We start from the raw sequence: 25498 nt of genomic DNA, 5'->3' as shown, positions 1-25498 counted from the left end.
GGATTAGGTGTGATTTAAGTGAAAAGTATGGGATTATCCCACTTTCTATTTAATCCTTTTATTTTTAATACTAATTGGAACAATTTCCAAAATCTATTAAATGAGAAAAAAATCAATTTTATATTTTGAATTTCATAAATTCAAAATTCAATCAAATTAATTTGGATAAATAATTAATTAAACCATTTAATTAGTTAATTTGAGATTAATTTAATATCGAATATTAAATTAATAAGACACCTAATTAAAATATTTAAATCATATTTAAATATTCTCAACTCTCTAAAACCGTAATATTTAATTCGATAATTAAACATTAATTATATGAAATATAATAATCCAAATCCTAATCTAAATTTGAACATTTCAAATCCATTCAACATGCTATTCTAAAGTTTAATCCTTTTGCGAGCTAGTAGAGGGACCTAATAAACCTACAGATCATGAGCTCCAACGATCTAAGATTAATTGGTTAAACTCTTTAAACCGAATTAATCAATATTTGTTAATTATCAAGACACACCACGATAGCTCAATAGTTGTACTCTCCTCGCTGTAAATATATTCCTGTCTACTTGATTTAACCATAATCAGTAAGTCGATCCTTCACAAGTTGTTTCTATTTACAGTTGGATCAAAATTACCATTTTACTCCTATAATACATCTTGCTCCTTAAGTTTACATTGATCCACTAATGAACAATTGGTTTATAGTCTTACCAATAAACCGAGTCCCTCTCAGCCATATAGAGGGTGGAGTCCCTTTATTTAAGACCAAAAGTCAGTACTTAAGGGTGCAACATATATGTTAACCCTAGAACAAGTACGAGTAAATTTTGTCTTATGGAACTATGTCTCCAGCTATCTATTCGGTCTTACCTCTAAAATGGGAGGCTTATTGAGCAGCGATGTTGAGCCACTCTCACCCATACAGATTAAAGGATAGTCTTGAATAAACAAGAGTTCATAGTTAGCTTAAGATTAAGATTAGGTTATCTTAGATCATCAAATTGAAATAGTCAGTTTTGATAGTAAACGGTCGTTATAAGAAAAATGACTATTTCGTAGTCCGGTCTCATGCAAATATCTTTTACATAGGATGCCTCCACTCACATATCTCCACATGAACGACTTAGAGATCACATCGTTTATATCAATATACAAAGCGGGTCACATCCATAGTGTCCCCGGGATAAGGTACTCAACCCTATCCATATACCTATAGACCATATTGGCTATACACTCAAACTTGATTATCTTTTATGTCTCCACATAAAGTTTAAGTATTTATGTTATAGCCATAAGTTCGTTACTTTATTGGATTTATGAATCTGTAAATGCAATTTATATGTTCAATAACAACTTTATTGTAAATAGAATATATCTAAAGTTTACAAACTATGAGTTTTAGGACATACAATCCAACACCAATGATTCAAGATTAATTAATTAAACTCTTTAATTAAATCAACCTTCATTCATTAACTATAGGGCAAACCACTATAGACTCATAGTTGAACTCTTATACATGACAAGTTGTGTCCATGGATATAATCAATATAAGCAAGTTGATCCTTCATAAATTGTTCATAATTACAGTTGGGTCAAAAAGTCCATTTCACTCCTGTAATTACATTTTTTCCTTAAGTCACATTGATTTCTCTAATGAACAACTTATTTATGGTCCAACCACTAAGTCCCTTTTGAGCCAATGAGAGGGTGAGATCCCTTTGCTCAAGACCCAAAATAAGCACTTAAGGGAACTACTCGTCTACTTATCCTATATGGGAAAGAATGAATTTCATTTTTTGAAGTTTTGTTCCCAGCTCCCTATTTAGTCAAGTCCACAAAATGTAGGCTTATTGAGTCGACAACTCAGGCTATTTTCACCTTGCAAATCAAAGAAATGGCTTCACAGACAGAAGTTCATAAATCACCCAAGATTAAGATCAAGTCGCACATGATCATCTTATGAAACATTGATCTCATCAATTAACAGATTTACAAAGAGAGATTAAATATTTCTCGATCTGATGTTATACAAACTCTTTGTATAGGATACCTCCATTCACATATCTCCACATTAACGGTTTGGATCAAACGTTTGTACTATTACAAAGTGGGTCGTATCCATAGGATCAATGGGATAAGACACCCAACCTTAACCATGTACTATAGGCCTTTAGGTTATTTATTGAACATGATCCTCTCGTATGTTTACATGCATGTTCAAGATTTCATACAATAACCTTAGATTTTTTGGTTTGTTTGATAATGTTAGGCAAATGATAATTAACATAAAATAACAAATTAGTAATTGTTTGATAAATAGTTTATTTATAAAAGCTATGAGCTTTTGGACATAAAACTCCAACAAACGGCACAAACACAAATCTCCCTCGAACTGAAAAATACCTCTCACGAACAAACAAGTCACGAACAGGGGACACCACCAATTGGTTTCCTAGCTTTTCTCGAGACAATTAATCAAGGATATGTGGGCTCTTTAATTTGGTAGGGAGAAATGATTTTGTGCTAGAGATGTTTCTTGAGGAAGAAGATGAATAGTGCATATAAATTTTTTTTCTCTCTCTCTTTTGAGTGATCTATGCGTTGTATTGAAGCTTCTCAAAAATTAATCTCCTCCTTCCTATTTTTACTTGAGAGCGAGTTGGTTGGGGAGGGAATTAAAACTCCCTTCCACTAACTCACAATAACTTCTGAAGGGAGTCAATAATTTGAATTTAAATAAATTATATATTAAATCAAATTCAATATATAATTAAACAAATATCAATTGATTAACAATTAATTAATTCATTAAACATCATATATTTAATTCAATTTGAATCATATTCGAATAATAACATCTCATATAACTTATAGTTTTAATATGAATCTTATTAATATTAGTTTTAACCTATTTTATTATATGAATCTTATTCATATAATTAATATTTGAATTTTATTTAAATATTTATCTCTCACACATTATAAAGTATAATTTTTAATCTTATTCAAAATTAACTTTGAGTTATAATATATCTATATATATTATATTACTTGTAAAATGTGCATCCATTAGATCCTTTGTCTTGGCCTCCATGAGCTTGGACCACTTAGTGCCGCTTCTTTTATTCAAATTGCTTACACTCACTTCATCTTCATCATCGTCCTTAATACCATAATGCATCAATTTCCATGATCAAATTTCTTTATTCTTTAATCTCTCTTTTGGACATATACTATTTAATTTATTCCTTCATGTGATCCGGACATTTTCTACATGTCGTGACATTATATAACCATCAACAATGTGTTGTTTCATCCTATAAACCCTTCCTTTTGTTATTTTCGAACAAAACCCACACACATGTATTTATATCTTGGGCATTTTGCAATCGAGCATATTTCCATGCTAAATCTCTTCTTAAACTATCCTCAACCATCTATGTTGTGAAAATTGCAAGTAACAAAACAAACAATTATTACTGGGAGAAAAGAGAACAAACATATCACATATGTAAATTGGGAAAATAAGACTGTTTGAGATTATATGTTGGTAAAATTTCTTATTTTTTAAATGAGAGAAAAAAAAAGAGTAGAGAATCTCACATTGTTTGGGATTACATGAAGGTGTCTCCTCATTTACCGGTTTGGGTGCCAAGGGATATCCAAGGTTTAGAAGGAGTGAGGAGGTAGGCAAATGAGGATTTGATGGTATTTCCATGCGCGTGTCGTTGTCGTCCGTTTGGTGGGGTGAGGCGAATAATAATATCCGTCTTAGTCAACAACTAAACGAATCCCCAAATCTCTGGAAAGCTGTTTTTAACACCGAACCTAATCAAATTGGCTTAGAAAAGATGAGATAGGGAGGCCCTACCTTGGATGATTGATTGGTACCGGTTAATGATGTGATGGATTCTAATCAATGTGATAAAAAAAAACTTTCCTAATTAAATTAATTAGACAATATATGTCCAAGAAAAGCTCGCGCCTAGTGCGCGACTTCTTCAATATGCCTTGTCTGTTCAAGGCGATGCCCCACATATGTGCCTTGCAAGTTGCGCCTAGGCGTGTGCCCGATGATGCCTTTTAAAACATCAGGTGCAAGTATACATTGTTTCAACCTTAATGAAAAAATTGTACCTAATTTGTGTTCATAATTACTTTGCTCGACTAGACCCATATACAATTTAGTATGTGACTTAAATGTATCTGCATTAATTCAAATTAGTAAGGGTTAAGTCGTATGCAACCAAATTGTAGAATTGTGGCCACAATCTATTTGCTAATCGACGCTTAGCAACATGAATCAAATTTATCTCTTGTTAAGTTTATTTGAGAATTACCTTTTGGGGACTAAGAAATTAAAACAACTATAGTGATTCCATACGAATTATCCTATTTATGTGGGTAAAACAAAATCTCATGTCTAAACTTTTATGACAACTGTATATTATCCAACTCTTTCAATTTTAGACCCGACATAGTGTGCTAACTTAGTTAAGCAAAATGAGTAAACAATAAGCAGTAAAACCAATAACAACATGTGAATACTAATGTCGAGCGAAAGTAATATGGACATGTGAAGTTTTTGTTCCATCATTAGGGTACCTACATATTAATAACGGATGACTCATCTCTATATGCTTCCTCTCTCATCACTCACACCAAAAATGATTTAGAATATTTCAAAAAAGAAATAAAAATGATTTTTCACATAATAAATTATGATTAGGTACAACTTAGTGAGATGCACAAAGATAGTACCTAAGTATTTTTTCCATATATTTGAATCACCATAAAATGTTTAGTTTATAACAGGAAATTAAGAAAAAAAATACAAAGAATAAAAAACTCGCATTAATGTAGAATTGCGAAAATGTACAATAATTGTTTTAATGTGAATAAAAGTAAAAAATTAGCTTAAAAACATGAATTAAAATTATTATGGAAAGAAAAGTACAAGAAGTAATAAAAGAAAAAGCAATTAAAACCTATCCAATGTGCTCCTTAATCTAGCTGGGGTTCAATCCACTTAAGACAAACAAAACCCCTGTACTTGTTATTTTAAAGCAAGCGTATGAAAAATGGCACGTAAGCTGCGAAATGATCGAAGCAACAATCTTTCTATTCAATTTGTGTGTGCGATACACATATTTATAACTAAAGAAAAATGTTGAAAATTTCGACAGTCTCTTACAAGGGACGAGGCTCGATGATTTGGGAAAAAAACATGTCGCCTTTTTAAACATCCAAGACAGTATGGAAGAAAATAATATATGGTTTAGTTGGATTTGGTCTCGGTCACACTTCGGGGACTTTTATTTTTATTTTAAGTATACCGGCAATCGAGTTGATTGTTCTCTAGTTATTGGAGTCGATCGATAAAGTTAGTTATTGACGGTGGTTGTCAAAGTTGGCTACTATAGATAATCACCATAGTTTAGCATCAAAGTTGTTCATCAAAATTGATGATTGAATGTAGTCTTCACTATGTAGTTGTCCGTAAGAGTTGGTGTCAATGTTCATTGACGGTGATCGTCAAAAGTTGATGTTGGAGGTAGTCATTAGAGTTTTGCATCAAATGTGACATCAAATTATGATTAATTTTTTAAATTCGGGTTTGGCTTCTTGGGCTTAGAGTTAGAATTTGGATATTTAATATTAGGCTCAAATCCAATATTATACATTATAAACATACACACACATTAAATTATTTTATATATTATAAATATATATTTATAGTCAAATCGGGATCCCGGTTTGACCCCATCCCCGGTCAAATAGGGATTCCCGCGAAAAATTTTGCCAACCCTAATCGAAATGGATCGTGAGAGGTTTTTGTCGGCGATGATTGTTGCAATAATGAAGTTGTGGTTTGTCTCCAATAGTAGTAGGTTATTGTTGAAGTTGATCGTCGAGCATGTAACCAATGATTATTATTGTTGAAGGGAGGTGGCGATAGTGTTAATGATAATTGTTATCGTCAAAATTGTTCATCGATAAACGCTCAAATCAAATGGCAATAATAATCAAGCTTTCAAACTAAAATGAAAACTTCATATAGAATAAATGTTTATGTCACAAAAGGTAACAAAATCCATTATCAACCGCAAGAAAAGTAGACCACATTAAAACAAATAAAAATTTCTAAATAAATCCATAAAAGTCATTTATATGCGCAACATAAAAGAAATGCACAAAATACAAATTCAACTAATTCTACACTTCTAATTGTCTATTGTGTTCTTTAACAATTACAATAGTTTCTAAATAATTAAGATCTACGATAATATTTATTTATATGTTCTTATCTAAAATACAATCTTAAAATTTAATCAAGATATTTGAAACAAGAAAAAACACATAGTTTATGTCAGTTTAACTATAGTATCAACAAAACTGTAATGGAAGCAAAACATTAGGTTAACGATAATTAATTAATTACTCTACGTAATTTTCATTTTTCTCCTATGCCCTTCTATTTTCTTCTTTTACTTGAATATCCGATAAACGGATACATTGAAATGGCAAAATACATAAACCGTACCCGAAAAGAACAATTAAACGACAAATTTAGACTAAATTAAAATTAGAAGGGTTATCTATGAATTGAAGAAGGTAGAATTATCCGGCGCTGATCTTCATCGTGGATTCTCTGACCATATCCATATGTGTAAGCGCATAGTAAAGGCAGGCAGAGAATTTTGGAGTAATCGAGACGCCATTAACACAACAGCAAGCGATTATTACGAGGATAAGGTTTCTCTGTACTCACCTCCCACTTCATCTTGTCCAAAAACCATTCCTAATCACGTGCTTACTTGCCTGCCATTTGCTTGCGGTTTCAACAAACCCCATTTTGGTGCTAATGTCCTTTTCTTAGTGCAACTGCTCGCCAGTTTCCTTCCTTCTTTATCAAGCGGCGACGACTCTTGCCGTGGCTACTGTGAAGTCAGATTGGAATTTTGCTTGATTTTGTTTTCTTAACAAGGTGGTGTTTGGTTGTTTGTGATGTTTGGGGTCTGATTCGTTGGAGATACGAGTAGATTCTAATTGATTTTAAGAAAGTTATGGCTGAAGAAAAGGAATCGACCTCGGTTCCTCTTAGTCAAGTTGATAATGGCGGCCAGGATCCTGAGGATCCTGTTAAATCTCCTCCCAGTTCTCCCAACTCGTCCACTCGTAAGGTCTGGCTCTTGAATCTCTACCGTTTATTTTTCTTTTCTTTTGTTTGAGTGTCGCATTATTTGCTCCGAAATTTGCTCCGATCCATTTGGCCGGATTTATTGGATCCCTGTACTTGGAGGCTTCCCTTTTTCCGTTGACGATTTTCTTCTATTTTTTGCCCTATTATGGTCAAATGGATGTTAAAATATTGTGACTCGATCCTGTGGTGATCCAGTTCGGATTGAAGTTTTGACTCAAGACTATTATCTGGGAAGATCTGAATCGACTTTTTCTGGTAATCGGAAATGATCTTTCCGGTGGTGATCCAGTCAATATGCATGACAGTAAGTCGGCGAAGAAAATGCAGAAGTATTCACGATGTTGGCACCCAAAAGAAATTTGGACTCAACTAGGTTGAAGAGTTGTTTTTCATTATAATGATAATTGGGCTATATGTTTTTCGATCTTGAAAGTTGAGCTAAAAGGTAAACTTATTATTTAAAATATTTGGGTCGTGTTATAAAGTAGACTAATTGTATAATCTAGCATAAGAAGAGACAGCACCAGACAATAATTAGTAGAACGATGGCTGGCCATGGCATTCGTGGTGTGGGTGAATTTTGACTGGTATTGGATTCTGACAGCATTTTTGCTGGGTCAAAATATAAAAACTGATATGTTACTTTGCCGAGTTTACAAACTTGATGATGTATGTGAAGTGTAAACCGGAGAAGAAATGGGCTAGTATATTGCCTAGAACTTTGTCAAAGGCCAAAAAGTGTCGATGACTGATCATTCTACAATCTGGAGGATTAATTTCCTTTAGAATGAAAGACAAATATCGACTGGTTTCGCTTCCAATGGCATCATTTGTGCAAGTAGTTACGATAAATTTTCTCCAAGTTTGTTCATCTAGTATAATACCAGCTATTCTGCATCTGCAACCAGTTTCATACAACGCTCAAAAATGAGAAACTTGGAAAAAGCACATTAAGGATCTTATGATGACTCGACTCTCAATGGATATCTCATTTGAAGGCCTGAAGCCATAGTATATGGTCTAGAGATATAGTTGTTTGGTTAATATGTAGGAAATATGATGTATTTCATGGTAAATTTCATTCCGTTCCTTCTTTTTTCTGGTCATATATTGAATGTTTAACATATTCTGTCTTCTAATTTTGTCTTCTCTTTTTGTCCTTTCTTCTTCCTCTTCTCCTCTTTGTAAGCATAGTCATTCTTTTCATCGTTGTGTGAATAGCCAGGTTTTCTTCTCCTCTTCCATTTAAGTCCGACTTTAATTCTCTCTTTCCTGCAGGCTTGTTATTATGTTCTCCAAAGCTGGGTGTCAAAGAAGTTTATGACTGGATGGTAATTTGGCTGGGCACTGTCTTCCATTTCTTTGTGTGTTGTGGCTCTTGTTCTTTTATAATTTCAGACATTTTGTTCAATTGTTCATCTTGCAGTGTGGTTCTTTTCCCTGTTGCTGTTACCTTTTTTGTTACATGGTGGTTCATTCAATTTGTTGATGGTTTCTTCAGCCCACTATATGAGAGGCTTGGAGTTGACATATTTGGTAAGGTTTAACTTCTAAGTATGTTAGAATTAAAATTCTTTTTATGTATAAAATGACATGGACATAAATAATTGAAAACTTCACGTTGGCCTTGGTGCAAATCGTAAGAGAATGTTGTTGCATTCTGAAGAGAATCGAACAACTATTTTCAGATTATGGTTTAGAAGATGCCCCTCGCTTGCATATGTTGAAAGTTCCTTGACAGTTGTGCTTGAAGCATAAGAATGCTTGAGCATTCATTCCCTGTCGCTCAATAGAGTTTTAGAATATTTCTTCTAATTTGATGAACCTTTACTGTCTATGGAGTTATAGGTTATTTTCATCCAAACAAAAATGGACTTATAAGTTATTTCTTCTTCTGCTGCTGCTACTGCCCAACTTTGGTAAAATCCCACAGAATTGGATGTCAAAAAAGGAATTTGTAATTTAAAAAGAAAACTATGAGGGTATGGTGCTCCTCACCATGTCAACTGGGGTCATGGGTATTTCTGGTATTTGCTAGCTTTAAAAGTTAGTCCTAGCTTGACTGATTCCGGGTAAAGGGCCTGTTTGGATGACTAGGAAAAAAGTGTTTTTCAAAATGTCCTTTTCATTTAAAAACTTTTTATAAAATTTGTTTAAAATAAAAACGCACATGTGTTTGGTTACACTTTCTCAAAAGTGTTTTTATAGTAAAATTTTGTTTGGCTGAAATATAATGCAACTCCTTTTTATTTTAATGGAGGGTAGTAGACTAGTAGCAAGGACGGTTCCATATTTCAACTTTAGATTATGGACCCACATTTAACATGTACTCAATTGTTAACAATGATAGGAAAATCTTCTGGATTTTACTCATGTTCCATTTCTTCCTTAACTTGAATATTCTACTTTTGTTGGGTCTAAAATGATTTATTAACAAGAAGGATCTGATTTGATCGTGTGATGGTATAAAATATACTATATGTACCACCCAATGCTTTCATATAAAATATTACATGGGTAATGTGTATTCCTAGCTGAAAAATGGCACCTAGAATCAACTTAGGGAAAATTTATAGACGTTTAAGTTAAACGTAAATTTCTACATGGAGTCTGCTATTCACGTCATTATTGCCTCTCATATAGGTTTTTCATTTTCTGGAAACATCTGATAAAGAAAGTTTCTGATGCAGGACTTGGGTTCATAACATCTTTACTCTTTGTATTCTTTGTTGGTATATTTGTCTCATCATGGCTGGGTGCTACACTCTTCTGGCTTGGAGAATGGTTCATCCAGCGAATGCCCTTTGTCAGGCATCTATATTCTGCCTCGAAACAAATCAGTGCAGCTATTTCTCCTGGTAATTTTGTAGCACTCATAGTCTGGTTTGAATCTGATGTTGAATGGCAATTTGTGGTCTCATGAGCAATTTCTTATGTATGATTGTCTCATATCCAAATATGAGTTGATAGTATCATTATTAAAAAAATAAAAAATCAAATATGAGTTGATTTATTAGGGCCTCCTTCCCATGCAGATCAAAATACTAGGGCTTTCAAAGAAGTTGCAATTATTTGCCATCCACGTGTTGGTGAATATGCATTTGGCTTTATTACTTCAACTGTTACCCTTCAGGTAATAATCCTTTATGCACTATAGACTCTATATTTGCTAAGTACATAAGGTTTGATACACTTTATTTCGTCTGTAAAACCTAACCATGAATAGAATGCACAAATTCTTTCTGTGGAATGTTGGACTTGACTCATTTTAATTGGTAGGGAGGATAGGTGTGTGTGTGTGTGTGTGGGTGTGTTTAATTATCATCATTATTATTTAATGAACACTGGCTCATCGAAAAAGTTACGTGCTTGAAAAATTGGAAGAAAGTGATCAATCACAAAGTTGCAGGAGGATTAGGAGTTTGCAAAATCAGAGAAGAAGCTAATTGCCATGGTTACTCTCGGTAGATTCTGAGATTTTCGTTTGAAAATGATTCTTTTCAGAACTCTGTCATTTGAGTAAACTTGGACAGGATGATTTAGGTTGGTTCACAGGTGAAATCATGAGCGAATGAGAATAAATTTTCCTGGGAGATATGTGAATTTGGGCAGAAAATTTTGTACCATCCTTCTATCTATAAAGGTTGTAATGGGAGGAATACTATTTTACTAGGTATGGGATTTATAGTTGGGTGGGAGACAGACCGCGAATACTTATTTGAACAAGACCAAATTAGTACCAAAAGGATGAAATGTTGCTGAAGCGTGGGATCGGGGTAGGCATTTGAATCTAGTAGACCCTGGGTCACTGAGGTCTACAGTCGTGTTTGTTTTTGGGTGTATCCTGGCAGTAATTTTGTGCCACCCATATGCTTTGGTTGGTTAGAATGTTGGCCGAGTGTTTTGTGTACAGGTATAGCCTTATAAGGGCATATTCCAGGATTCAGAGAGAGGGGTTGGGCATGTTTTGTGTTTTGTGTTAGTATTCATACTGGAAAGTTCTTGGAGAGAGGGGAGCTCTCAAATCTGATACTGCCATAAATTCTTGATAAATAATTCAGGGTTTATCAGAATCTCATCTTTATGCAGCTTGGTCATGATGAATGATTTGACCAATCTTCTGGTCATGTTGAGTCTCAACAGCTTGAACAATCGGCCAAATTGCTTAACAAGTATTTGGACAGTTCTGGTAATTATTATTGTGGCTTGTTTTCAATCCTCTTTCCTCACTAATAAAATGAGGTCATGGAGAGTGACCTAGAGGCATGTTTGGGCTGGTGAAACACAAAAGGAATCTGGATTCTTCTACTGGAATTCAGTACCAGGAGGGCTTAAACACTGCTGCTGTTATCCAAAATGGACTACCCAGCCTAAATCCCTCTCCGGAACTCTCTTTGACGAGTTTAACCTGGCATACTACATTTTTCGGCCCATTTCTTAGCAATTGACCAGAGCTTAGTGGGTTTCAAGAAGAAAGCTCGAATCACTTGGGAATATGCTAGCAAAGGAATTGTGATGGAAAGTTTTATCTTTGGGGGTTATACTTTATTTGTACTGAACGTTGAATGAATGCTTTCTTCTATAACTTTTGGAAATTTGCTTTACGAATGATTGCCTGTTCTTCGGGACCTTGTAATATTGATTTTCATTGCAGAGAGAGAGCGAAGATGAAGAGCTATGTAGCGTTTTTGTGCCAACAAATCACCTATACATTGGGGATATATTTCTTGTTAATTCTAAGGAAATCATAAGACCAAACCTATCTATACGAGAAGGAATAGGTATGTCTTCTCTCTTTATTGTTTTCATCGTTATAAATACAACACTGCACTTGAAAAGATTCGATCATATTCGTCTGATTCCATAACGATACTTTCAGCTCTCTTTCTGTGCATAAGATAATGCTGTAAATTTCTGTTCCTCAAAGTAGTTTAGGTTGATGCATTGAACTTCTTGTTTATTTAACCTTCAGATAAGTTGTGCTATATTTTTTAACCGAACACTAATCTAGTGCAAAAGATAACTTGGATTTTACTTCTATCACTTCGCCTTAAAACTGAATCAAAACTTCACTCCACTCATCTTATTAATTTGATATTACTGGGAATTGTGCAGAGATTATTGTTTCTGGCGGTATGACGATGCCACAAATTATTACTCCTTTGGAGAGAGTTGATAGACAGGCTGATAGAATAACTTTGAACAGAATAAAGTAGTGACAAGCAGAGGAGCAGGTATCCCTGGTTTGTACGAGCAGTTTATTGTCCTATAAATAGTGTGGAAGTCGTAGTAGTAATAGTGACCTTATATGACAGAGTCATGGGCTGTACTTGACAAAGATAGGCTTGTTTGCGAGGTGAGCCATTTTGCCCTCTTGAATTTTTGTATTCGAGTGCGAGTTATAAATGGTGGTTCTTGTTAGTTATTACTACCTTTATTTGATGTGTTTGTAGTATTATCATAGTAGTGATAGAAATCTTTTGATAGAAAGACACAAATATCTCTCTAGTTATGGCATCGATTGCTCTTTCTCACACGAAATAGGTCGCGATTTGATTTCCTATGGAAATAGAAAGTAAAAGATACAGAAGTATATTGGTATATTTTGTTTTTCTTGTCTTTCCTTTTTGAAAGATAACATTAAAAACAAGCGTCGGTTTCAACTCTCCCTTCATCAATAATCAACTGGAAAAATCAGAACCTTAAAATACTCCATCTTTCAAATGGGAAGAAAGATTCTTCTAACAAAAATTCTCAAAATCAGTTGCAACACAGGCAATATAGTGAGTTCTGCAATTCTTATCCACTGATTTCGTTTAGTGTATTTGTATCTAAATTAGAAGAATTCTCGAAATCAGTTGCAACACAGGCAATATAGATTTTTAGTGTATTTGTATCTAAATTTGATACCGGTTACTTGGGTTAATTTTTAAATCAACAGATAATCTCTTGTATTCTGTTAAAGGAGAAATTGGGGGAAAAGATATTGAACCTTAAAAACTATATTTTGATTGGGCCTCGTCCTTTTAAAAGGTGAAAAATGGGTCTATCCCATTCATGTTCTTTGACTACAATGGGAAATGGTTCACAATTTGTATGTTCTATGAAGAATCTATTTTACTCTCTCAAATGACCTAATAAATAGTCAGACAAGTTTTCCTTATGTTTGTTATGTTTGTTAATTAGGGGTGTACATGGGTTGGATTGGATTGGGTTGAAGGTATTTTTTGGATCAACTCGAAAATTCGGATTGGTTTTATTGACAATCTAAATGACCAAAATAAAGTTTTCAATCCAACCCAACTCTTAAAATTCGGGTTGGATTTGTCGGATTATAACTTATTTTTTTATTTTTAATGAAAAATATGTAATTTATATATAACACATGACTAATAACTAAAATTTCAAAAAATTAAGATGCTAAATACTAAATATTTATGATATTTATTGTAAATTTTAAACAAAGACAAATATCATAATAATTTTAAAAGAAAAATAAACAAAGAAGAATATATATATGAAATTTGGGTGGGTTCCAACACCCCAAACCAATAAAAATAGAAAAATTCAACCCAATCTAAAAACAAAACTAATCCAACCCAATCCAACCCTTACATTTTGGATTAGGTGGTCTAGGTTGTTTGGATTGTTGGGTTATTTGAACACCTTAGCTCTTTTTTTAATCAAGTCTATAGATACTACTTACATTTTCAATTTTCTTAATATATTTTTGTTTTTAATTTAATTAATAATTCAATCATTATATTTAAGAAATATGCAAATCATTATAAGGAATTGTGAGACTTAATTTTAAAAAACAAAAAATAAAAAATGAAATGATCATCGAATAACGCCTAACTTTTTATTAAATTAAGTTTGAGAATGAAAATATATTTTCTGAAATCAAGTTTTGTTCTTGGATTAGAAAAATGTCATTGCCTCCTGAAATACTAATCAGAATACATATTATTCAATTAATTACGCTATACTTAAGTAGGTGGTTAAATAAATAAGTAATGGAATAAAAAGATAAAAGAGGCATTTGGCACGCGGGTGAAATCCTAAAAATGAATCTTTAAAAACTTACTTATTCCAATGAAATCAGTTTTGTACATGCTTAAAATTGATCAAGGATTCGATCAACAAACTCAAAGTTTATTACTGATGTTGATTTATTATAAAGTCCTATTTAATGTTGTGTTGTACACGTGCTTATAATTAATTGAATGTACGTAATGAGATTCTAATTAATTACCGTCAATACTATTTTAGAATTCTCATTTATTACCGTATTTATCATTTGCCATGATTTTTACTATTTTATATTCATTATTTTTTTTATTTATTTACTACAATATTTATTATTTCATTCTCAAACTAAAATGGTTTATACCTCAAACACATATCATTGTAACTTAAACTAAAATAATCTACATCCCAAATATAAATTATTATAATCTAACTATAATACAACTCTTTACCCCAACTATAATACACATCATTGAGTTGTGCTATTGAAACTTACCAATAATAATATAGTTTCCAACCAGATTCATTTATAGGATTGACAAAGGAGGAAAATGTGTATATTTGGCTTAAATGTTGTGTTATTCCCACCAATATCCTCAATCACAAATTGTTCTTGTCTTGATGCTTTAAAGTTCCAAACTTCTAATTTATGTTCATTTTAGGGGTCCACGGGATGGATAATCAAAAAATTAGATAAAAATGTGAAATGTCCCGATTTTTGAAAAAAATGTTGAATGACCCTTTGATGACATCAAGTTCGGGTAAAACTACCAAAATATACTCACGCGCACGCGGATAAGTAATATCGCTCTTGCTCTCTCTTCTTTTTTCACTCACAAGTCACTACGTCTCTCGCTCTAGCTCATATCGCTCTCTCTCTCTCTCTCTTTTTTCCCATTCACATATCACTAAGTCTATTGCTCTAACTCGTCTCGCTCTCTTTTCGTTTCCCCACTCACGAAAATCACTCATCTCTTTTGTCTCTTGCTCATCGAAGTTGGTCGCATTTGAGCTACTTGCGTAGATTCGTTGTGCTAGAGAATATGAAGCCAAAGAAGAAGAAGATGAAGTGCAGATGAAAATTTCTCGTACCGGAGAAAAAAGGAAAAAAGAAAAAAAGGCAATAACATAACTCTACATGGTCATGGCATCAGCAAAGAGACATTTGACATTTTTTTTTCAAAAAACTAGGTCATTTGTCATTATAGACCTTTAAAATTGGTCTTTTGAGTAATTAATCCTCATTTTAGTCTATATACTTTTAGTTTGGTATCCAAAATTTATATATTTTTCTTAGCACAACAATATCATAAACAAGGATTGAACTATTGACTTTAAAGAGAAGAGTACATATTAATTATAATTTAGTTATTTTTTAAAATAAATTTCACACATCAGTTCGATTGAACTATGCTCGTTTTGACGTTAATATTAACATTACTTAATAACCAAAGTGAATACGAATTTTTCAATTTTGTGGAATCTGATCTGTTTTCATCCATATAAAAACAACTCCAACTCTTCACTCGCGGATTATTGAGAAACTCAAAGCCAACCAATAGTTCCTCTCCCAGAAACCCCTTCAAAAAACCCTAGAATTCTCAATTTATCGAAATTTCTTCCCCGGCCTAGCTTCGCTGATTTTGTTCGAACACGAATTCCGGCAAGATCCGAAGCTTTCATTTTGCGGGTCTACTCTCGAGCCGCTGAATTTCTGAAGATTCGATGGACTTCGACGAGTACGATTACTTGGAGAAAGCTGTGGAGGAGCAGGATGATAGGGAGACGAAGAAGCCAAAGAAGAGCGAGAGTGAGAGGAACGAGAAAAGCAGCAGAAAGAGAGAGGTAGACGAGGAAGCTGGCTCCGGTGGTCGTGAGGACGAGGAGGTGAAGGTCAAGCGGTCGAGAAGCGAGCATGAAAACGGGAAGGAGGATAAGGATCACTCGGGGCGAGGGAGGGATCGGCATCGAAGAGACAGAGAGGAGGAAGCAGATGGGGGAAAAGAGAGGGATAGAGAAAGGAACCGTACGAGAGAGAGGGGTAGCAGTGAGAAGGAAAGGGATAGAGACAGGGATAGAGAGGAGAGAGATAGAGATAGACATAAGGAGAAGGAGAGGGAGAGAGACAAGGATAGAAGGGATAAGGACAGAGATAGAGAGAGGCATAAGGAGAAGGACAGAGAGAGAGACAAGGATAGAAGGGACAGAGATAGAGAGAGGGAGAAGGAAAAAGAAAGAGAAAGGAGAGAAAGGGAGAAGAGGGAGCGGGAGAGGGAAGAGGAGAGATCGAGGCGAAGCAGGAGTCGGTCTGTTCGGGAACGAGAACGTGAAGTTGATGTCAGAGAAAACAGGTATTTGTTCACTTGTGCGCTCTTTGTTGAACATGAAAGCTTTTAGTTGAGTACTTGGTGTTGCTTGTATACATTTTTATTGTCCGCTTGTTTCTTGTTATTCTTGAAATTTCCAAGGGCGGTGTGTTTGATCAAGAAACAAACTTTTCATGGAAAACATTGAAGGATAGAGACCCCCCATGGGATTGAAAACAACTACCCAAGCAAATTAAGTGAAGAAAAAATTTCAAACTCTACGAGAGCCAGAAGATAAACAAAACATTTGAGAACTTGAGGGAAATACCTAGCAACTCTGAGAGAACAACTTGAAAAGCCAGCGAGCCAAAACAACAAAAACTGCTTCCACCAAGCCCAAACACTGCTCCGAGCTGCAGACTAACTGGAGATCAACTGGATAACTGCCCAAAACTGGATAGAAAAACTCCTTTCTGAAACAAACCATTAACTTTGCAACCAAAATCTCTTCAAGCACACCAAACTAATCGCACACTAATCCTTCAACCAAGCACAACCATAAATAAGTTAATCTGGAATAAGCCATACTCGGTTGTTGTTTGTTTGCTTTGAACTCCTAAACCTCTTGGAATACAGGAGATGATTTTCATGACTATACACACCAGCCCACCTCAACACTTGAGCTAAAGTGTTCAAGGCATAAGAAGAAGTTTTTGTTAAATATCATTTTAGTAACTGCTTATCAACATCTTTAAATTTGATTCGACCTATGAAATCCGTCTCATAAAAAAAAAAGCGTTGCATTAAACGATATGACATTGTATTATCGAATTGGAAACTTCATTAGAATCCATTTATGCTTTGGATAGTGAAGCGTATAAATATTAGAACTAATTCCCAGGCCATTGGGTTGGCATCATTGATAAACCAGATATTCAATGGAAATTAGGATCTCTTTCAAGCCTTGTAATGGCAGTAGATTTTATTTTTATTTTTACCTGTTTGAATAGAAAGAACTCTAGGTTCTCATTGACAAGTGCAAAAGTTTTCTAGACAGTTACCAAATTGATATTTTGCAGCAAAAAGGGCAGGAAGTTGATAAACAACCAATGATAACCAACACCACGGTGTGGAAATCCTAGAAACCCATCATTTCTTAATGTATTCATTTTTAATTTGCTCAGGATTTCCAAGAATGAAGGCACCAAAATGGAATCATATAAGTTTGGACTCCTTCTCTAAGTTGGTTTTATATTTTTATTATGCAAGCTCTCTTCTTAGTGTAGTGGATTGGCTAAATTGCTGATATACTGTGCTGAAGTTCTTACTGAGAAAAAGTTTCAAATTTATTCAATCACTATCCCCTAGTAATATAGAGTGGAAAGAACTAAGAAGAAATTTGAGTCATCCTAAATCTTTTTAAACATTTGTTTTCAATTTAAATCACTTTATTTTCCTTCAATTTTGCCTGATATTTTGGGTGTGCGAATGACAGGAGAATGAAGGAAAAGAAAGACATGGTGGAGCCTGAAGCGGATCCAGAGAGGGATCAAAGGACTGTATTTGCTTACCAGGTTAATGGCTTCCCCTATTTTCCCTATGTTCCATGTTCAGTCTACATTTTGCTTATCATTCTTGTTATCCTATATTTTCTTTGTACAGATGCCTTTGAAGGCCACGGAGAGAGATGTTTACGAATTCTTTTCAAAAGCGGGAAAGGTATTTGAAACTAATTACTCAAGTGAAACATTTGAGCATTTATTTTTTCTTTTGCTGGAAATGAATAATTAAAGGTATTAGCAGTCATACATTCGTCTATATCATTTCAAGTGTTATGCCCCTGTACTTGTTCACCTCTGTAGCCTGTATTAGAATATAAGTATTTTTGTTGCAATGTTAATGCTAGAAATGTTATGGTTGCATAGATATTGAGATAGATTTGCTTCGTATTGCAGTTACTGTTCCTCTGCCTTCAGTTTCGAAACTATAATCAATTTCTTCTATCTCAACATTCTGTTTATATGGGGTGAGTGAAAATGTATATGAGTTATGTCATCATCTCATTGATGGCTGAATGGTGCTTTGCTTCGAGTGTAAAGGACGTAGACCTTTATTGCTTTTCTGTTTTGCTGGCTTCCTAAAATAACCTGTTCTCATTGTTTTTTCTATTTTCAGGTGAGAGATGTCCGGCTGATCATGGACAGGAATTCCAGACGGTCAAAAGGAGTTGGGTATGTGGTCTTGGGATGAGCAATTTTTATATTGTATGCTTGTGATCTTGTTAATATGGTTATTAACATAGTAGTTTTCAAGTATCAAATTTAACTGTATTTTTAAATGAACTAGCAATGCGATAATGATGAGGGATGGTGGGAATACAATGCAGTCATGTTTAATCAATTCATGCTGCTTGTTCAAGGTAGATAACATAAACCTGAGGTTTCCTTTGTTGTTTTCCCCATCGTACTCCTAATTCTGCTCCTCTATGTTTTTGTGCAGATAAGAAACAGTCCTAACTCCTATGACTCTGTTATCTCTGGTCTTGGTTTTAGATTCATTTCTTTCTGTTATGGAATTTTCTTGGTTTGAATTGACTTTCAGAGATTGCTTTGTTACACTTCATGAAAATGAACATGCTTGGTTGGGTATCATCTACTCATTGTTTCTTTTCCCCGAATGTTATGTAGAAAGGTTCTAGCTTGGGGTTGTTATTTCAGTCTATTATCGAAATAATAAAAAATTTAGAGAAAATTGGTCTTCTGTGGAATCTTGACTTCCCTATAGTACTTACTGTGCAATGTTCTTTTTTATTTTTCGAGGACTGTCCAATTTTTTATAATGGATTTTGGGAATTAATTTGTATATGGAAATATGCTCATTGAAAATGTTAGAAAGGGTGATGAATAGTCACCATTTGATCCCCCCTCTTCTAGTCTAAGCTGGTCATCTGCTATTTTGTTTTGTGTTGCCTCTTCATTTGATGAACTGACCTGATCATTAATTCAGTCAGAAGAAACTAAGAGGTCTCTCCATATTTGTTTATTTTATGCTTTGTAAATTTTGTTTCTTGTTTTTGCTGTATTGTGTTCTGATAAGTTTACTTTGAGGCATTGATTAAACTGCAGGTATGTTGAATTTTATGATGCGATGTCTGTGCCTATGGCTATTGCTCTCTCTGGTCAACTACTTCTTGGGCAACCTGTAATGGTTAAACCTTCGGAGGCTGAAAAGAATCTTGTTCAATCAAATACGTCAGGGGCCTCTGGTGCAGGTCCATATGGAGCAGTAGACAGGAAACTATATGTTGGAAATCTACATTTTAACATGACGGAGACTCACCTTCGAGAGGTACTAAGACCAATTAATCTATGGAATTTTATTTCGAGACATCCATATTTGATTTCCTCTCATATGAAGTTATTTTCTATACAAGCGACAACTATAGACTGTCATTGAACAAAAACCAAATTTATGCATCAGTATTATTTCTGCAAGTATATGCAGTGAATATGGTTTTCCTACTGTAGAATCAGAGTCTATGAATGATAGGCCCTGATAGAGGATTTAGAGTTGTTTTGTACGGCTCATAAATAATCATAGCATAATAACCTTTCGACTACGATAGCTATTCCCTTTCTTTCAGATAGCTTTCACAGGAAATTACAATCTAACTTGCCAAGGACTAATTTGAGAGGGCCATCCATCTCTCCACACTACTGTTAGTTAACACACAATATGTACATATATCCAGCATAAACCTCATGTAAACGGAGACTCAGAAACAACTTAACTGACCAAGGGAATTATAACTTATAACTTCACTATTCAAAATATTCAAACAAGGAAACCCAAGACTGATACTTCTAAATATTAGAAACAGGAAACAGCTACATTTCAGTTTGCCATTCCTTGAATAAATCTTCTGGATTGGAGGTCTAACAGATCATTACTTCTTTTCTGATCAGATTTTTGAAGCATTTGGTCCTGTGGAGCTTGTGCAACTACCTCTTGACCTTGAGTCAGGTCACTGTAAGGGTTTTGGATTTGTTCAAGTGGGTAATCATTTATTATCAATTTTTGCAAGTTTTTAATGTACTGTGTATCATAGTCCATTCATAAACGTCTGTCTTAATTTTTTGAGTTGTTTCCAGTTTGCTCATCTAGAGCATGCAAAGGCAGCTCAAAGCTTGAACGGGAAATTAGAAATTGCTGGCCGAACCATCAAGGTAGTCTTCTACTATTTCTTTGTTATTAGCGCCTCTGAAGAATGATGACATCCTGGGTTTGTTTGTCCTAATTAATACTGTTTGTGCAGGTTTCATCTGTTACAGATCATATTGGAGCACAGGAGAGCGTTGCAAAATCAAATGACCTTGATGACGATGAAGGGGGTGGTCTGGTTGGTGTATAGTTTTTTTTTACGGTTAAATAAACATCTTTTTACAATCCTTTTAGCACGGTTCCTTTTCAGTCTCCTTCTGCTAAGGCTTGAGTTGAGCTATCTTGATGACTTAATTATTTGAAGCTCTGCATCAGATGTTTTATGTCACAAAAATTTGGTCTTTACTATAGTTGAAGTTTGCAATAATTTAATTTGGCTGTCTCATAAATGATCTTCTTGTGTTTAAGTATAAGTATATCCTTGTTATAATGACATTAGATCTGAAGACATTTTTGCTTTCAATTATTTTATGAGTGAGACTAGGTGAGTTTCTCTTGTGCGAGCCAAGCACCTGCCTTGAGTGTGTGCTCATAGGAATTGCAATTGTCTATCATTGGCTCCTCTCCATCTTCCTATCGTAATATAATTGTGTTGGGTGTAGTTAGGTGATGCTTGGACTTTGATATCTCCATGATGGTAGATTGTAGATACACATGGTCTATTGATTAGGACCTTCTTATGTAGATAGCTTTTATTTATATATACTTTTGAAATAATAATATCAGGAACCCAAGCTATTGTCGAGAAATATGAAGGAATACAATAGGGCCAACAGAAAAAAAAAGAGGAAAAGAACGGGCTCATAGGCTGTAATTTAATTTTGAGAGGCATGGGGAGTCCAGAGTGGGCCAAGTATTGAGCCTTTGAATAAATTTTTGTGGGGTGGCGAGTGTCAAATATTGATTGAATGGTGTTGAACAACATTCACTGGAATGCACATTGAAAAATACTAATATTAGATTCCTGTGGAATTTTTACACACACGGATTCTTACTTCGTCATAGGCTGCCCATGGAAACTAGAAAGGTGGATGGTGGTATACATGCTAAAAGGCTGGATAATTACATGAAGGAATTGATTGAGTGATATGTGGAAACAGCACCTCCAAGTTGTAGATATATTCCCGATGTATTGATTGTTATCTGAAATTTTCTTGTATTGGATGACGACATATGAACGGAGCATGCTAGTCTATTGTTGATATATTGGCATCATTAAGGGAGAATGATTCTTTCCTGGCGGTTGACATCCTGAGTTTTTTAGCCTTGGTTTCCAATATTTGACACCTTGCTTAAGATTTTCTTCCTCTCACATGCTTAATGGAAAAGGGAGAAAAAAAGAAATGAAAATGAGACTATTGTCATTGACTAATTAGATTATGCTTATTATGTGTCATATCATTTATTTGATGACTGTTGAACCTTGCTGACTGAACCTTGTTTTCTTTAATCGCTTCCAACTAGAGTGCTTTATGGTTACTCCTTGGCTGTAGCAAAAGTTTCTTGCTAATTGTAACATCTAACTGCAGGCATTGAATGCTCAATCAAGAGCTCTGCTGATGCAGAAGCTTGACCGAACTGGCATTGCTACTAGGTTTGTCTCCCTTTTGGTGTGATTAAGTAGCCAGATGTCTTATTTTCTTTCTTTAGTAGTCAGTGTGCTCATATCCTTCTTCAATGGATGTTGTATTTGTATTCTGTAAGAAAGAAAGATTGGATTAATGCAAGTTAACTGCTTCATGGTTTCAGTATTGCAGGATCTCTTGGAGCTCCAGTGTTGAATGGGTCAGCCCCAAATCAGAGATCTACCAGCTTGCCTTTAAATGGTCAAGTTGCAGTTGCTGCACCAGTACTTCCGGCGAATTTTACTCCACCTGTTTTACAATCTGTTGGAAGTCCTAGTGAATGTTTACTACTGAAAAATATGTTTGATCCATCAACGGAGGTACTGAATACTTGTATTTTTTGTTTTCATCTTTCAAGCTGGATTATTTATTAGATGAATCATCTTGCAGACAGCACCAGACTTTGACATGGAAATCAAAGAAGATGTTGAAGAGGAGTGTTCTAAATACGGTCGCGTTAAACATATATATGTGGATAAGTGAGTATTTTTCTTGTCCCTACAATCATATTAACTATTTCAGGTCATATTATCAAGTGGAACATTTTTTTTTTTGGTTCAAACTTATATTTCTGCTCTCTCTTTAAGTCAATCATATTTATGGCTACAACGCTTAAAACAGGATGTCCCCTGTTCACATCTTTCTTGAATTTGTTTTGTTCCGTGTTGGGGCATTGACTTGGATCTTTGATCCTCATTTGCAGATACTTCCGGAATAGGGATGGAAAAAAATTACTAATGCCTCCATGGATGGGAGAATCTTATTTTCCCTATTTAATTTTAGGATGGTTATGGAAAGGGCTATCTTATGCCGACATTAGCCCTGAATTATTACAAATTTATAACTATACTCGACTGACGACATTTTCCATTTAGTATTTACTGACAAATTAATTATTTAACAAGAATTTAAATAAATGATAATATTTTTTTGTTTGTTTTCTTTTTTTTTTTTTGGGGGGGGGGGGGGGGGTTGGATTTGGTTGGGAGTTTGTTTTGTTTTATGCTGCTCTTGAGATTGATCTTTGACCCTTTTTGAATAATCAAGGTCTTGTTCGTTTATTCTTCTGAGATTTGAATTAGGACGCAATTTCTATTGTAATCTGTTAACTCTTTTAATTTCTGATGACAAAAACCATTGGAAGGTACTTGCAAAATTATTTGTAGATATCCTGTTTTTGTAAAGCTCACATTCTTCTTGGACAGTTGTAGTTTTGATTGAACATTTAGATAGTACTTGCAAAATTATTTGGACTTCTACTAGCTTATGATGGTTAGGGAAACATACTTGAATTTTTTTTGTCTGTGCAAATATGTTACCAAGTCTGAGATGTGTTGTTCTCATAGTTCAGTTTTCCACATATTTCTACGGAGGCTTTACTGCAGCTTCACTCTAGCAAGTTGCATAGTAATGTCAACATAATCCAGAAGTTCATTAAGTTTGGGAAGTCAAATAATGCAATTATTGCTTCCATAAAAAGAATGCAATTATTGTTAGGTTCGTAGTTTTATGTGATGGGACTTGATGTAATGGAGAAGAGAGAGGGCAAGTGAAAGGTAGGAAAGGTAGTGTAAAGAATTGCTCTTATATTTCATGCATTTGCTTAGATACTGTAAATTTAACCTGTTTGACAAGCTTTTAAACTCTACTTCCACTCTAAATTTCTACATTATGTCTTCCACTCTACTAAATTTTTCAAAAACTAAGCCCAAGTTTTGAAAACTAAAATACGAGTTTTTCAATAATTGTTTTTGTTTTTAGATTTTGACAAAAAATTCAGATCTTATTTTAAGAAGAGTGAAAAATATATTAAATAAATTGGGAGAAAACAAACATAAATTTAAAAACTCTGAACTGGAAACTATAAACAAAATGTTACCAAACAAGTTTCATTTTATGTCAGTATCTCTTGTGTTTCTTCTTAAACCTCTGTGCCATATCTTTTTTCTATTTTGTTGTAGGTAATGTAACTGAGGTACTCTCCATCTTATGTCCAAAAATAGATGTTTTCGTTATTGTATGATTAAATAGATGTTTGTTTATGTAGAAGTTATCATTTCATCGTCTTTCTTCTTTTATTATTTTACATTGTGCAGAAATAGCGCTGGATGTGTGTATCTGCAATATGATACTGTGGAAGCAGCTATAAATGCTCAACGTGCAATGCACTTGAGATGGTTTGCAGGCAGACAGATATCGGTCTTGTTCATGGTTTGTTATTGAACTCGAAAGCTCCAATATGTTAATAAATTTCTCAATGCTGTTAGACTAGTGGTATTAGGAAAAAGAAATTATGCCCAGGAGCTCGATTTGTTTCTTTTGAATTCCTTGTGTTAGTTCTCTCAGTTTCGGCTTCTCAGTATCACCCAACTTGTTCTGTCTTGCAGCAACCGCAGGTGTATGAAGCCAAGTTCATAGGAGCTTGAATTTCCGTTCATGGTTCTCATCATTTAGGAGTAATCAGAAGATTCCTCTAGCCAATCCCTGCTCTATATTTTCTCAGGTGGCATCCCGTCCGGTCCGGTCCATCGATGTCTAATGTCTCTCCTTTCTGTAATAGGTGCTTATAGAAGTACTGGTTAAAAATGTGTCAATTGTCTTAATAGAAAAGTTAACGTCCTGTTCTTTATGGTGGGATATTGGTACCAATTCTTAAATTTCTGCTCTGTAACATTAGTGTCAAGCGAATACTTTTGGTTGGCTTGGATGCTTTTATTGTTGTTGACTTATGGAGCTACTTTCTATGAACATGTCTTGCAATGCATTTTGTAGAAGATTCCCAGAAACACTTATTTGACTTGGGGTTTCTTGCATTTACAGATTCATTTCTGCCAGCGATCATTTTGAAGCCTTGAATTTGTGTAAAATTTTTCCATGTTAACTTTTTATCCGACAGATCTGGTACAACAAGATGTTATTTGTAAGATTCACGACTTCAAAATGATTTAGGAAGTCGGAGAAGCTCAAGTTTATTCAATACATCTCAGGCTTCACAAGTACAGTTCCGAGGTATGGAATTGATTTAAAAATTGGTTTAAAATATAGGGGTTTAAAACTACTCTAAGAGTATTTACTCATTTAAAATCAATTTAACATGCTAT

The 25498-nt window shown here is 34.3% G+C and overlaps 2 protein-coding genes across 5 annotated transcripts; both read left to right on the top strand.

The window, feature by feature from the left end:
• Window positions 1-6433: 6433 nt before the first annotated feature.
• Window positions 6434-12714, top strand: LOC120073872 (protein LIKE COV 2-like). Its single transcript, XM_039026777.2, has 7 exons — window positions 6434-7196; window positions 8495-8547; window positions 8643-8752; window positions 9907-10074; window positions 10252-10349; window positions 11871-11997; window positions 12332-12714. The coding sequence occupies exons 1-7, from the start codon at window positions 7080-7082 to the stop codon at window positions 12430-12432; spliced, it is 774 nt and encodes a 257-aa protein (XP_038882705.1). The 5' UTR covers window positions 6434-7079; the 3' UTR covers window positions 12433-12714.
• A 2870-nt stretch (window positions 12715-15584) lies between these two features.
• LOC120073168 (Splicing factor, CC1-like protein) lies at window positions 15585-25183 on the top strand. Of its 4 annotated transcripts, none has more exons than XR_016528454.1 (13): window positions 15585-16596; window positions 18047-18125; window positions 18214-18270; window positions 18727-18782; window positions 19677-19899; window positions 20517-20603; window positions 20703-20777; window positions 20867-20950; window positions 22302-22366; window positions 22530-22717; window positions 22788-22876; window positions 24494-24608; window positions 24785-25183. XR_016528454.1 is itself a non-coding variant. In XM_039025829.2 (13 exons), the coding sequence occupies exons 1-13, from the start codon at window positions 15971-15973 to the stop codon at window positions 24821-24823; spliced, it is 1791 nt and encodes a 596-aa protein (XP_038881757.1). In that variant the 5' UTR covers window positions 15585-15970; the 3' UTR covers window positions 24824-25183. The 4 variants fall into 4 exon arrangements, 2 of the variants coding, with proteins under 2 accessions (XP_038881757.1, XP_038881755.1); XM_039025829.2 differs by having other exon boundaries at window positions 22522-22717; XR_016528455.1 differs by lacking the exons at window positions 24494-24608; window positions 24785-25183 and adding an exon at window positions 23101-23332.
• Window positions 25184-25498: the final 315 nt, after the last annotated feature.

Source organism: Benincasa hispida, chromosome 3 (genome assembly GCF_027475165.1).
Source record: "Benincasa hispida cultivar pf3 chromosome 3, pf3_genome.v1.1, whole genome shotgun sequence".
Taxonomy (NCBI): Eukaryota; Viridiplantae; Streptophyta; class Magnoliopsida; order Cucurbitales; family Cucurbitaceae; genus Benincasa; species Benincasa hispida.
The sequence above is the reverse complement of the archived record's forward strand: the minus strand, read 5'-3'. Positions and strand labels throughout refer to the sequence as shown.